This window comes from Herpailurus yagouaroundi, unplaced genomic scaffold (genome assembly GCF_014898765.1).
Source record: "Herpailurus yagouaroundi ecotype Mexico unplaced genomic scaffold, PumYag 159, whole genome shotgun sequence".
In the NCBI taxonomy this organism is placed as follows: domain Eukaryota; kingdom Metazoa; phylum Chordata; class Mammalia; order Carnivora; family Felidae; genus Herpailurus; species Herpailurus yagouaroundi.
Genome location: NW_024412400.1, coordinates 76,890,792 through 76,903,558, shown reverse-complemented (window position 1 = coordinate 76,903,558; position 12,767 = coordinate 76,890,792). Strand labels below are relative to the sequence as shown.

The window sequence follows — 12,767 nt, the reverse complement described above, 5'->3', positions numbered from 1 at the left end:
TTCAGCATAAAAACAAAATCCATAATGTGCTAACAAAAGACATAATTATAACAATCCTTAGATATCAAAGTATTGGCTAATATGCCATAGTAAGAGCATCTCACATCTATTGGATCAGATGACCTATCAACATACTTTCTTTTTATTCCAACTATAAATTCTCCTTATGAAATTAAAGAATTTTAAAAGCAATATTTAAAATTCTATGTCCTGTATTTGTCATTAACCTTTTTTTTTTTTAATTTTTTTTTCAACATTTATTTATTTTTGGGACAGAGAGAGACAGAGCATGAACGGGGGAGGGGCAGAGAGAGAGGGAGACACAGAATCGGAAACAGGCTCCAGACTCTGAGCCATCAGCCCAGAGCCCGACGCGGGGCTCGAACTCACGGAGCGCGAGATCGTGACCTGGCTGAAGTCGGACGCTTAACCGACTGCGCCACCCAGGCGCCCCTGTCATTAACCTTTTTCACTGGAAGTCTGTAAGGTTTGATGACATCTTGTTTAGAAAATATTTGAACGCTATGCTAAAAAATGTCCTATGAGTGATTAGTATTCATTTTCTCTACTCCAGAACAACAATGTCTACTACACTGGTATTCTGTCAACTTACCCACTACTGCTTTTGCTTTTCCTTCATGGAAAGACCATGCAAGAGCCAAGGCTTCTGTAAGACAATCTTGTTTCAGAAGATGATCCACTCTCTAAAATGAGTAAATGAGAGAAGCTAAACCCCTTTGTCTGACCAACTACTAGGTAGAATTCCTATTCTACCTAATACCTTTTCAGACGTTGTTGCTTAACAGCTAAAATTATTCCAATAATCATGCGACTATCTTTTTTCTATGAAAACAATTTCTTAAAGCACTACATAGTACAGTGATTGTATGGGCTAATACAGGTAGCCACAAGGCCTAAATATGAAAAGAGGAAACAGCTGGAATGTCACTGTAACAGAAAAGGTTAGTTGTTTACCACAACATCCATTCACACCCTCCTCCCTTGTTTTTAAAATTTTTTTAAATGTTTTTATTTATTTTGGAAGGAGAAAGAGAGATAGAGCCTGAGTGGGGAGGGGCGGGGGTGGGGGGAGAGACAGAATCAGAAGTGAGCTCCAGGTTCTGAGCTGTCAGCACAGAGCCTGGCGCGGGGCTCAAACTCAGGAGTCGTGAGATCATGACCTGAGCCGAAGTCAGACAGACGCTCAACGGACTGAGTCACCCAGGTGCCTCCATTCCCTCCTCCTTAGTAACAAATCCCAAGTTTACCTGAGACAGCAATATACCAGCAAAAGGACACTTCTAAGACTCCCTGGTAGCCACTTGGGGTCATGTGACTAAGTTCTAGCCAATGATAAATAAGTGGAAAAGTTTGGCCTTCCCTGGGGATAACCTTAAAAGGCAGGCGCCAGCCCTTCTCTTCCCCTTCCTCCTTCCTGGAATGTGGACTTAACAGCTGGAGCTCCGTCAGCCACACTGGAACATTAAATGACTTTGAGACTAGAATCCACACACAAGAATGGTGGAATAGGACAGTCTACTAAAGACCACTGAGCTGCTGCACTAGCCACAGACTACCTACCTCCAGATTGTTTTTACATTAGAGAGAAATCTTATTGAAGCCACTGTTATTTTAAATTTCCTGACTTTTGTAGCTAAATCTAATCCTAATTTATAGTCAGTATTAGCAAATCAAGTACCTAATAGTTATAAAGATTCTGATGTATACTTCTGAAATTAAAAAGCACAAATCCAAATAATCTTTTCCTGCAAAGTCAAAACAGAATGTTAAGATGCTAATCAATTCAACAGCTCTAACATATAAAATTACTTTGAACTCACCTCTCTCCAGCTTCTCAGCATCATCACATAAACAGACTAGAAAATAAAGAAACAATAATTAAAATGATCATCTTTAACAGCTTAGTTTGGGAGACACATTTGTCCCAGTCCTGCATCTCATTTTACATCTCTTTAGGTAAAAATATTTCATAGTACAATTAGAAGTATTTACTAAAGGGTTTTCAAGGGCCCACATTAAAGAGTAAATCAAACAAATATTTAAAGTTAAGTCTACAGTCCAAGGAATTAATTCCACAGGCAAGAAACAAAGAATGCCCCAAATCCCTGTAATATTTTGAATTTTAATAATGAATATTTCTCTAAGTTAAAAAAAAAAAAAGCAAGGAACAAATTGATACACAAACAAGTTCCTATTCCGGTGATTCTATTTTAAGTCAAATACCTCAATGCATTTTAATATATCCTAAGCTGATCTAAGCTAAAGGACATGACAAATATACATGATAAGCTATCTTCCTCGTCTTGAAAACCATAAATGTAAATATTATGAAAGTATATCCTTGAATCAAGAAAATAAGCATCCTAGAACCTAAATGAAAGTAAAAATGTCTGAAAGGCAAAATAAATCAGCTAAAAATCACAACTATATACCCCTGAAAGGGGCACCTGGCTGGCTCAGTCATTAGAGCATGCAACTGTTGATCTCAGGGTTGTGAGTACAAGCCCCACACTGGGCACAGTGGTTACTTAAAAAATAAATCCCTTAAAAAAAAATTACACACACACACACACACACACACACACACACACACACACACACACCCTAAAAGTGTTAGATTCCTGATGATCAATATGCACTTTGTAACGCACTGCTCTCTGTACCAACAACCCCCTTCAGCCGCAACTATCCTGGCACAAACAAATGTCAAGTCAGAGTGGAAGAGCTTACTTTTGTCCCCAAGTAAAAGATCTGACCACCGTAACTACTGATGGACTGATAACAAGCCTTCTCTCCAACCAAAGCCTATAAAAAAAAAAAAGTAAAAATAACATGTATTAGAGAATTGACATTTTAAAGAATGTCAATTACACAGACATTTTAGATCAACAGTTTTATCCCACAAATTAGTGAGGGAAAAATGTCAGTCAAGCGCCAGTCAGTGAAGTGGCAGAAAAGACAAAGTGCAAAAAGTTAATTCTCTGCCTACCCACGGCCTACTTTCTAAATCTAAAGGGAAAATGCTGCAACCTGCCCATTACTGGAAGACAGGTATTCACTGCTTCTGACAAAGAACAGGGCTGTTTGAAAATGGCACCTCCATGTTCTTTGAAATAAACACCAATATAATACACAAGAAGAAACTGGAAGACAAAGCAGAATAATATATGGAAGTCAGCAGAGCCCAGCAAAAGAGAAATGAAACCTACCATGTGATAAATTTGGATTGCCAATTTTGGCTCGGTCACTTAAGGTATGACCCTAAACATGTTTCAAACTTCTGACATTCATTTTTCATCTTTGAAAAACCATGCAGTTTCTATGAAACTTAAATATATTAACATTTATAAATGTCCCAAAATATGCAAATGGCCAATAACTGATAACTAGGATAACCTTTAAACTTAAGCTATGAAATTTAAAAATATATCCAAAAGTAGAGAGAATACTCTTCATCCATTAATCAGCTTCATTAATTACCAATATCATCACCAATCTTGTCTCACCTATATTCCCACTGACTCCCCTATACATAGTATAATTTTGAAATGAATCTCAGACTTTGAGTATTTCATTTATAAAAATTCAGTATATGCATAAATTAGCCCTTTTTAACATACCCAGAACTTCATTAGCATATTTTAAAAAATTTAACAATCATTCCTTAGTATGAAATATCCAGCGTTTAGATTTCAAATGGTCTCATAAATGTCAAATGTTGTTGAGATTTTTGTTGTTTTGTTTTTGCTTTTTCTACATTTCATTTGACTAAATCTAAGATCCAATGAAAGGCCACATGTTGGAGCTGGCTGATAGGTCCCTTAATTTTCTTTCTTTTTTTTTTTTTTTAATTTTTTTTTCAACGTTTATTTATTTTTTGGGACAGAGAGAGACAGAGCATGAATGGGGGAGGGGCAGAGAGAGAGGGAGACACAGAATCAGAAACTGGCTCCAGGCTCTGAGCCATCAGCCCAGAGCCTGACGCGGGGCTCGAACTCACGGACCGTGAGATCATGACCTGGCTGAAGTCGGACGCTTAACCGACTGCGCCACCCAGGCGCCCCCTTAATTTTCTTTTAATTTATAGGTTTTGACTCCATCTCTCTCAAACCTTTATTTTCCTTGAAGTTAACTGTTGAAGAAACTGGAACACTTAATTCCATAGTTTCCCACTATCTGGATTTTGCTAACTGCATCCACATGGAATCTTTTAACTTGTTCCTCTGTCTTCCATATTTTCTCTAGAAGATGTTTGATCAGAATCAGCATCTTTGATTTTGGGGGGTTTTTTTGGCAATACTACTTTAAGTATGATGTTAGCTTTAAGATTGTGTAGATGCCCTTGATCATCAGGTTGAAAAAGTTCCCTTCTATTCCCAGTTTGCCATGAATTTTCTCAGCAATGGCTATCGAACTTTGTCAAATACTTACTTCTGAGATGATATTATGGTTTTTCTTTTACAATCAACTAGTACGGTAAATTATATTGATTTTGAATGTTAAGCACCCTTGCATGCCTTGGATAAACAGCATTTGCTCATGTTAGTACTCTTATTATACATTGCTTGTTTCTATTTGCTAATATTTTGAGTATTTTTGCTTCTATGCTTATGAGGGTATTAATCTGTAGTGTTCTCTATTGTAGTATCTTTGTCTGATTTTATCATCAATCTAATCTCATAAAAAGAGTTACATGCTCCCTTTTCCTCCATTTTTTAAAGATTTTTGTGTACAGTTTTTTTTTCCTTAAATATGACAGACTTCACCAGTGAAGCTGTCTGGGCCTGGGGCTTCTCTATAGAGAATCAATCATTTCTTTAACTGATGTACAGTGACTTAGACTTTCTATTGCTTTTGAGTCAGCTTTGGTAATCTGTGCATTCCAAAGAATTTTGCCATTTCACCTAAAGTTGTTGAATTCATTGGCATAAAATTATGCACATTATCTTTTTAATATCTATACTCTCTACAGTGATGACACCTCTTCCATTCCTGATACTGGTAACTGTGTCTTCCCTTTTCCTTAATTAGTCTCGCTAGAGACTTTTTTTTTATTTCTCTTTTAAAGAAACAGCTTTTGATTCCTTTGATTTTCTCTAAGGTCTGTCAATTTTCTATTTAACTGATTTGCGTTCACCTTTTTATTTCTTTCTTCAATCTAAGTTATATTTCTCTATTTCCTTAATTAAGGTAGAAGCTTAGGGCATTAATTTGAGATTTTTCTTCTTTCCTAATACACGTATGTAATGCTGTAAGTTACTCTTAAAAACGGATTTAACTGTAGGCCCCAGATTTTGATATGTTGTAATTTCATTTTCATTCAGTTTAAAATATATTCCAATTTCCTCTGAGATTTCTTCTTTGACTCATGGGTTATTTATAAAAGTGTGGTTTAAATTCCAAATATTTGGGTTCTTCCCAGACTTACTCTGATGATTCCTTCAACAATTTATGAAAGTTTGTTTTATGGCTTATCACATAACCTATATTGGTGCATACTCCACGTGCTCTTGAAAAAAGTTTGTAACTTGCTTTTGTTTGGTGGAATATTCTGTAAATGTCACTTAGGTCAATTGGTCAATCAATAGTGTCTAAGTCTTCCACACTTTTAATGATTTTCTGTCTCCTAATTCTATTAATGACCGAAAGGAGTTTTGTGTAATTGTGGTTTGTCAGTTTCTCCTTTCCATTCTGTCAGTGTTTGCTTCACATGTATTGGAGGTCTGACATTGGGTGCTTAAATCTTTAAGATGGTTTATCTTCTTGTAACCCCTTTTTACCAATTTGAAATTTCTCTTTATCTCAGACAATATTTCCTACTCTGAAATCTAGTGATTATGATTAGAGTTTGCAGGGTATGTCTTTTTCTATCATCTTTTAATTTATCTAGGTCTTCGTACTTCACGCGTTTTGTCCACAGCACAGATTTGGTTCTTAAATTTCTTTATCCAGTCTGACAATCTACCTTTTAACTGAAATCTTTAGACTATTTCCACTTGCTGTAATTGATATGGTTGGCTTTAGATTGATGATCATATTAACTGTTTTTTCTACTTGTATTGTCTGTTCCTATTTTTTAGGCTTCACTGAATTTAATATTTTTTAACATTCCGTTTTGTCACTACTATTAACTTATTTAGTTACACATCTTTTTTTCAGCGATTCCTCTAGTGTTTACAACATGTAACTTTAACTCATCTCTATCTACATTTAAGTAATATCATACTATTTGATGTATAATGTAAATCCTTATAATGATATACTTCTATGCCCCACTCCCTGCTATGCACTATTTTCATCATACACACTACTTCCACATTATCATAAACATTACATTATTTTTGTTTTAAACAGTCAATAGCTCTTGTTAAATAACAGTGCTGAGGTATAATTTATATACCACATAATTCACTCATTAAATGTAAAATTCAATAATTTTAATACATTTACAGTTGCCCAACCATCACTAAAATCCAGTTTTAGAACATTTCCATCAATCCACAAAGACCCCTTCTATTCATTTCCAGTCAACCCTTATTCCCACTCCCACTCTCAAGTAACCACTACTCTACATCTATCTCCGTAAACTTGGCTTTTCTGGACATCTCACAGAATCAATCTTTCCATATGGCTTCTTTCACTTAACATAGTTTTTGAAAAGGTTCATCCATCCATGTTGTAGCACGTGTCAGTAGTTCATCCTTGTTATTGTGGGACAGTATTCTATTACGTGGCTATGTCACTTTTTATTCATCCACTTACCAAGTGGTGGACATTGGACTGTTTCCATTTTTTGGCTATTATGAATAATGCTGCCATGAATATTTGCGAACAAGTGTTTGTGTGGACGTATTTTCACTTCTCTTGGGTATATACCTAGGAAAATTGCTCAAATGAATCATCATGAATATGTTGAACATTTTGAGGAACTGCCACAATGTTTTCCACAGCAGCTGTACCATTTCCCACCAGCAGCATATAACAATCCCATTTTTTCCTTATCTTCACCAATATTTATGACTGTCTACGTTTTTAGTTACAGCCGGCCTAGTGGGTATGAAGTGAATATCTCATTGCGTTTTGATATGCATTTCCTTAATGATTAACAACGCTGAGCATCTTGGCTATGCTTATTGACCATCTATATATCTTTGGAGATTGCTCAAATTGTTTCTGATGAGGAATCTGCTTTCATACTTACTGTTGCTCTTCTGCATTTAAGGAACCTCCACAGTGTTTTCCAGAATGGCTGCACCAGTTTGCATTCCCACCAACAATGCAAAAGAGATCCTCTTTCTCCACATCCTCACCAACATCTGTCATTGCCTGAGTTGTTAATGTTAGCCATTCTGACAAGTGTAAGGTGGTATCTCATTGTGGTTTTGATTTGTATTTCCCTGATGATGAGTGATGTTGAGCATTTTTTCATGTGTCAGTTGGCCATCTGTATGTCTATTGATGTCTTTTGCCCATTTCTTCACTGGATTATTTGTTTTTTGGGTGTTGAGTTTGATAAGTTCTTTATAGATTTTGGATACTAACCCTTTATCTGATATGCTGTTTGCAAATATCTTCTCCCATTCCGTCGGTTGCCTTTTAGTTTTGCTGATTGTTTCCTTCACTGTGCAGAAGCTTTTTATTTTGATGAGGTCCCAATAGTTCATTTTTGCTTTTGTTTCCCTTGCCTCTGGAGAGGTGTTGAGTAAGAAGTTGCTGCAGCCAAGGTCAAAGAGGTTTTTGCCTGCTTTCTCCTCTAGGATTTTGATGGCTTCCTGTCTTACATTGAGGTCTTTCATCCATTTTGAGTTTATTTTTGTATGTGGTGTAAGAAAGTGGCCCAGGTTCATTCTTCTGCATGTCGCTATCCAGTTTTCCCAGCACCACTTGCTGAAGAGACACTGTCTTTATTCTATTGGATATTCTTTCCTGCTTTGTCAAAGATTAGTTGACCATACGTTTGTGGGTCCATTTCTGGGTTCTCTATTCTGTTCCACTGATCTGAGTGTCTGTTCTTGTGCCAGTACCATACTGTCTTGATGATCACAGCTTTGTAATACAGCTTGAAGTCCGGGGTTCGCTGAGCTTCTTGAAAATTTGTGTTTATAGTTTTGGAAAGTTTTTGATCATTCCTTCTTCCATTTTTTTCCTCTTTTTTTTTTTTTAAACATTTTTATTTATTTTTGAGAGACAGAGAGAGACAGAGTACAAGTGGGGAAAGGAAAGAGACAGAAGGAGACACAGAATCTGAAGCAGGCTCCAGGCTCTGAGCTGTCAGCACAGAGCCCAACATGGGGCTCAAACCCACAAACCACAAGATCATGACCTGAGCTGAAATATGATGCTTAACCGACTGAGCTAATCAGGCGCCCTTCCTCTCCTTTTCTTCAGAGATTCCAACTGCTCGTATGTTAACCTACTCAATGTATCTCACAGGTCACAAATTTTTTTTTAAATTATTTTTTCTGTGTTTCATTTTGGATAAATTCTATTGCTCTATCTTCAAGGTCACTAATGTTCCTATAATGTCTACTCTCTAACATTAATCTCATCCAGGGCATTTTTCATTTCAAGCACTGTAATTTTTATCTCTAGAAGTTAGATTTGTACTTTTCTAAATATCCTTCATGTCACTACTTAACTTTTTGGATATATGGACTATAGTTATAATAACTGTTATGTCCTTGTCTGCTAATTCTAACCTCTGTTTCTGGTCTAAGTCAGTTTTGATTGATTTGTCTCCTCACTCTAAATTGTGTTTCTCTTCTTCTTTACATGCCTAGTAATCTCTGACTGAATGGCAGACACTGTGAATTTTATCTTGTTGGGTTCTGGACATTTCTGTTTTCCTATTGATATTCCTGTGCTTTTGGGGGGCACCTGGGTATCTCAGTTGGTTGAGCGTCCTACTCTTGATTTTGGCTCAGATCACGATCTTGTGGCTTGTGAGATGGAGCCCAGTGTCAATCTCTGCGCCAACCGAGCAGAGCCTACTTGGGATTCTCTCTGCCCCCTCCATCTCCCTCTCAAAATAAATAAATAAAACATTACAAACAAAATATTCTTGTGCTTTGTTTTGTAAGGTAGTTAAGTTATGTGGAAACAGTTTGATTCTTTCTGGTCTTGCTTTTAAGATCTGTAGTAGGGACCAGAGCAGTGTTTATTCTGGTCCTAATTATTCCCCACTACCAAACCAAGATATAACCTGAGTATTCTACCCAATGCCCTATAAATCATGAAGCTTTCCATTCTGGCTGGTATAAACAAGCCAGTGCGAGCACTGGATACAGTTCCTTCCAAACCTATCACATAGTTCTTGGAGTTTCCTCATATGTCTGTTGATCAACTGTCTGCTGAATACCCAAAGGAACCACAGGTATGGTGCTGTCTGTCCTCTCCAGTACACTGTCCTACGCTGTCCTGTAAACTCAACCCACCTTAGTCTTCCACAGTCTCAGTTTACAGAGTCCTTCGGACTCCAAGTGGGTCCCTCACCCCTGAGCTACAGCCTAGAACTTCTCTCTAGGCTAGAAGCTAGGATAATAACAGGGCTCATGCCATTTGTTTCCCATTTTGTCAGAGATTGCTGGCCTTCACTACCTGGTAGCCAGTATCTTGAAAAGTTTTTTTTTCTTTCTTTCTTCTATACGGGAGAGTAATCCAGTGCCCACTAATCCATCTTGGCCAAAAGTACAAGTTCAAAGTCAAACACCATTTTTAATAACCATTCTAACACAAGAAAATACGTAAGTGTGGGATAATAATTAGTCTTTAGTGAACTCTACTGCATTACCATTTCTTAGTCTGGATTTTCTTGGTTTCTAAATTCTGAGGATGGAAGACCCTTTCACATATTTTTTAAACGCTGAAGTCCTAATATCTCAGCGAGATGTGACCAATGGCTGCATATCACACAGTAGATGCTCATTAAATATGAACATCATTACTTTTTTCTTCCATGAAATTAACCAGGAAAGCCTCTAAATTTCCTGCTTAGAAATTATTGCTTTTGGAAACAAGAGATCAGAATTCAAAGAAATTTAACTGTAAACTACATGTGTAAAACTGCCTTTAGCAAAAGGCTATCATTGTGGTTGCTTAAAATACAGTAAAATTAACACTAAGATCATACTTCTGTGTCTTCCTTCTCTCTCAACTCCTACATTTCATATACCTGTTTCTAAAGAACCTTCTTTCCTCCTCTCAGAGCCATCTTTACCTTTTAGTTCCCACAGCCACCACACCTGCTAAAGCCTTTACCAATCACCCAAATATTTCCAAAGCCTCACAGGCTATCTGTCTCCAGTCATTCGGCCCTTAAATCTATCAGGCTTATTGCCACCATATTAAACTTCCTAAAATATTCTGCTTTTATAATTTCTTTCTCATAAATTTGCAATTTCATTTTATTATTTTAGCATAAAAGTTAAAATTCTTTGGTATTATATTAGTCACATTTTTTTAACAGAAGACCACAGGAATTACTGTTTTAGTTCACATCCCTGAAGACTCATAAACACACCCATATCCACTTCCATCTAGTGGCTTTTAAAGACACACCTAACTAACTCCTCAGTTCCTATTTCTAAAACAAACAACAACAAAATACCAAGTTTATCAAAGCAGTACTAAGATAATGGATTGCCCTTACCAGTGCCTGGCTAACATTTCCTCCGGTGGCTAGGGATTTGAAATGGCTGCTGTTATAGACCAACTGAACTTCTGAGATCTCCACCGTTTCTAATTCCTCTTGAGTCTGCCGATCGATCACATGCAACTTCTCCACGCTGTCCAAGAGCACAACTGTACGTGAGTTTATCCACTGCAAATCAAGCACACCACAAAACAAACGTGAGGCCCATCCCACATCATTCAAGACAAAAAGGAAGCCTGGCCACTCAGGTTAAATTACATTGAGGATTTTATCCATTCAGTAACTTGATAACAAACAATCACAGCAAGAACTACTCTGGTGACAGTAGTGGCCACACTGTGGTGGGTGACAGTGCACAACACGGTATTGAGTCTGACGGTGTTAAAATGACTCCTAGTATTTAAAAAAGGTAACTAAGAGCTTTAACAGATATATTACAGGATATGTTAGTTTCAGTACAATTATAAGGTACACTGGCACAAATGACTTAAGGAAAATGACAAAATATGCATTTCTTGTGTGTCTGATATTAATTTTTAATGTTTATTTATTTTTGAGACAGAGACAGAGCATGAGCAGGGAAGGGGCAGAGAGAGAGGGAGACACAGGATGTGAAGCAGGCTCCAGGCTCTGAGCTGTCAGCACAGAGCCCGACACGGGGCTTGAACTCACGGACTGTGAGATCATGACCTGAGCCGAAGTCGGATCCTTAACCGACTGAGCCACCCAGGCACCCCGGATATTAATTTTTAAAAAGGCAAACAAACTTCCTAAACCTAGGTCGTCAAATGATTGTTAGCGTTTATATGTGTTTTAAAACAGAAGCTGTTTAAAACATGTATTTCCTTTAAAAAACCTCCCTACCAATTACGGGGAGTCTATTTCTATTTCTCTATGTTCCAAATTTTCTTTAATAAGTACTATTATAATTTTAGAATAACTTAATAATAATATTAAAAATCTTCTGAAGGATGCCATTTTGATAAATTTCTTGGGTTTTATATAAGATTTCTTATTTTCAAAATGATTTTTTTTTTAAATTTCAATCCTTCCCCAGGAAATAAATGGAGTTTTAAAAGCTGCTCAATTAGAATTCTAAATAAGCCAGAATAGAGTGCTTCTCCTACACTCTCTCTGGCATTCATGCTGTTTTATTTATATGACCTATTCCATGTCATCAGAGATTATCTGCATAATGCCATATAAAAAAAAACAAGTTAAAGTGGATACATTTTAACATGCTGAAAATGCACTGTCACCGTATAGTGGCTACTATAAGGGAAGGGTGTTTCTCTGTTTTGGTTTCCCCCCCAAAAATTATCTCTCACAGAACAGGGAGTTTGATACTCAAGACTTTACAAAGAGCACTTACAAGGTGCTCTCTTCATTATTTTAAAAAACAAAGTATCATTTAGGAAAGACACATTATTAGCCTTATACAACCTTAGTGCTAGCTTTTTTTTTTTTTTTACAGGGAGAAAAATCTAACGGTCATACATTTTACAGAGAGATCATCAGTTTTGAAAAATATTTATCATCCTATTTTTTTTAAGGAGGGTATACATCTGTTCTTTATTTACCATTTCACTTATCAGTCAGAACCAGTGTTGCTATCTTCTTTGTTTGGATTTTTATAAAGATAGGCTCCTTTCACAAATACAAGCAAGATCATCATCTAGGTAATTCAAGTCAAAAATTACTTAGGTATCTTCACAGAATACAGGAGAAAAAGAATACCTGAATCCAGATTACCACTTATCTGTAAAATATCTTATTTGAATTTTTACAGACAGGTTTGGAACTCTTTGCAGCATCAAATATGAAAACAAATCACAGTAATAATTAATAGATTTGGCTAAGTTTTAGCCATGTTCACAATTCTGTTTTTTAAAATAAACTTTTTATTTTTACTACAGTTTTAGATTTACAGAAAAATTGAGGACAGTGCAGAGATTTCTCTTACGGTCCCACACACAGTTTCCCCTACTATTAATTTCTTGTATCAGTACAGTAGCCAAAATCAATATTGATACATAGTTTTAACTGAGATCCATACTTCATTCAGAGTCCCTTCATTTTTATCTAATGTCCCTTT

The 12,767-nt window shown here is 36.5% G+C and overlaps 1 protein-coding gene across 12 annotated transcripts in view; it reads right to left on the bottom strand.

The window, feature by feature from the left end:
* Positions 1 to 12,767, bottom strand: part of VPS8 (VPS8 subunit of CORVET complex) — a 256,338-nt gene that overhangs the window by 194,659 nt on the left and 48,912 nt on the right. For all 12 annotated transcript variants that reach the window (XR_005792281.1, XR_005792282.1, XR_005792283.1 and 9 more), the window contains 4 exons: positions 10,670 to 10,840; positions 2,752 to 2,826; positions 1,842 to 1,877; positions 614 to 704 (listed from right to left, as the gene is read on the bottom strand). Coding sequence is in view for 9 of the 12 variants with exons in the window: in XM_040480980.1 (XP_040336914.1) it covers positions 614 to 704; positions 1,842 to 1,877; positions 2,752 to 2,826; positions 10,670 to 10,840 (373 nt within the window). In the remaining 3 variants the exon portion in view is untranslated. The remainder of the gene's footprint in view (positions 1 to 613; positions 705 to 1,841; positions 1,878 to 2,751; positions 2,827 to 10,669; positions 10,841 to 12,767) is intronic.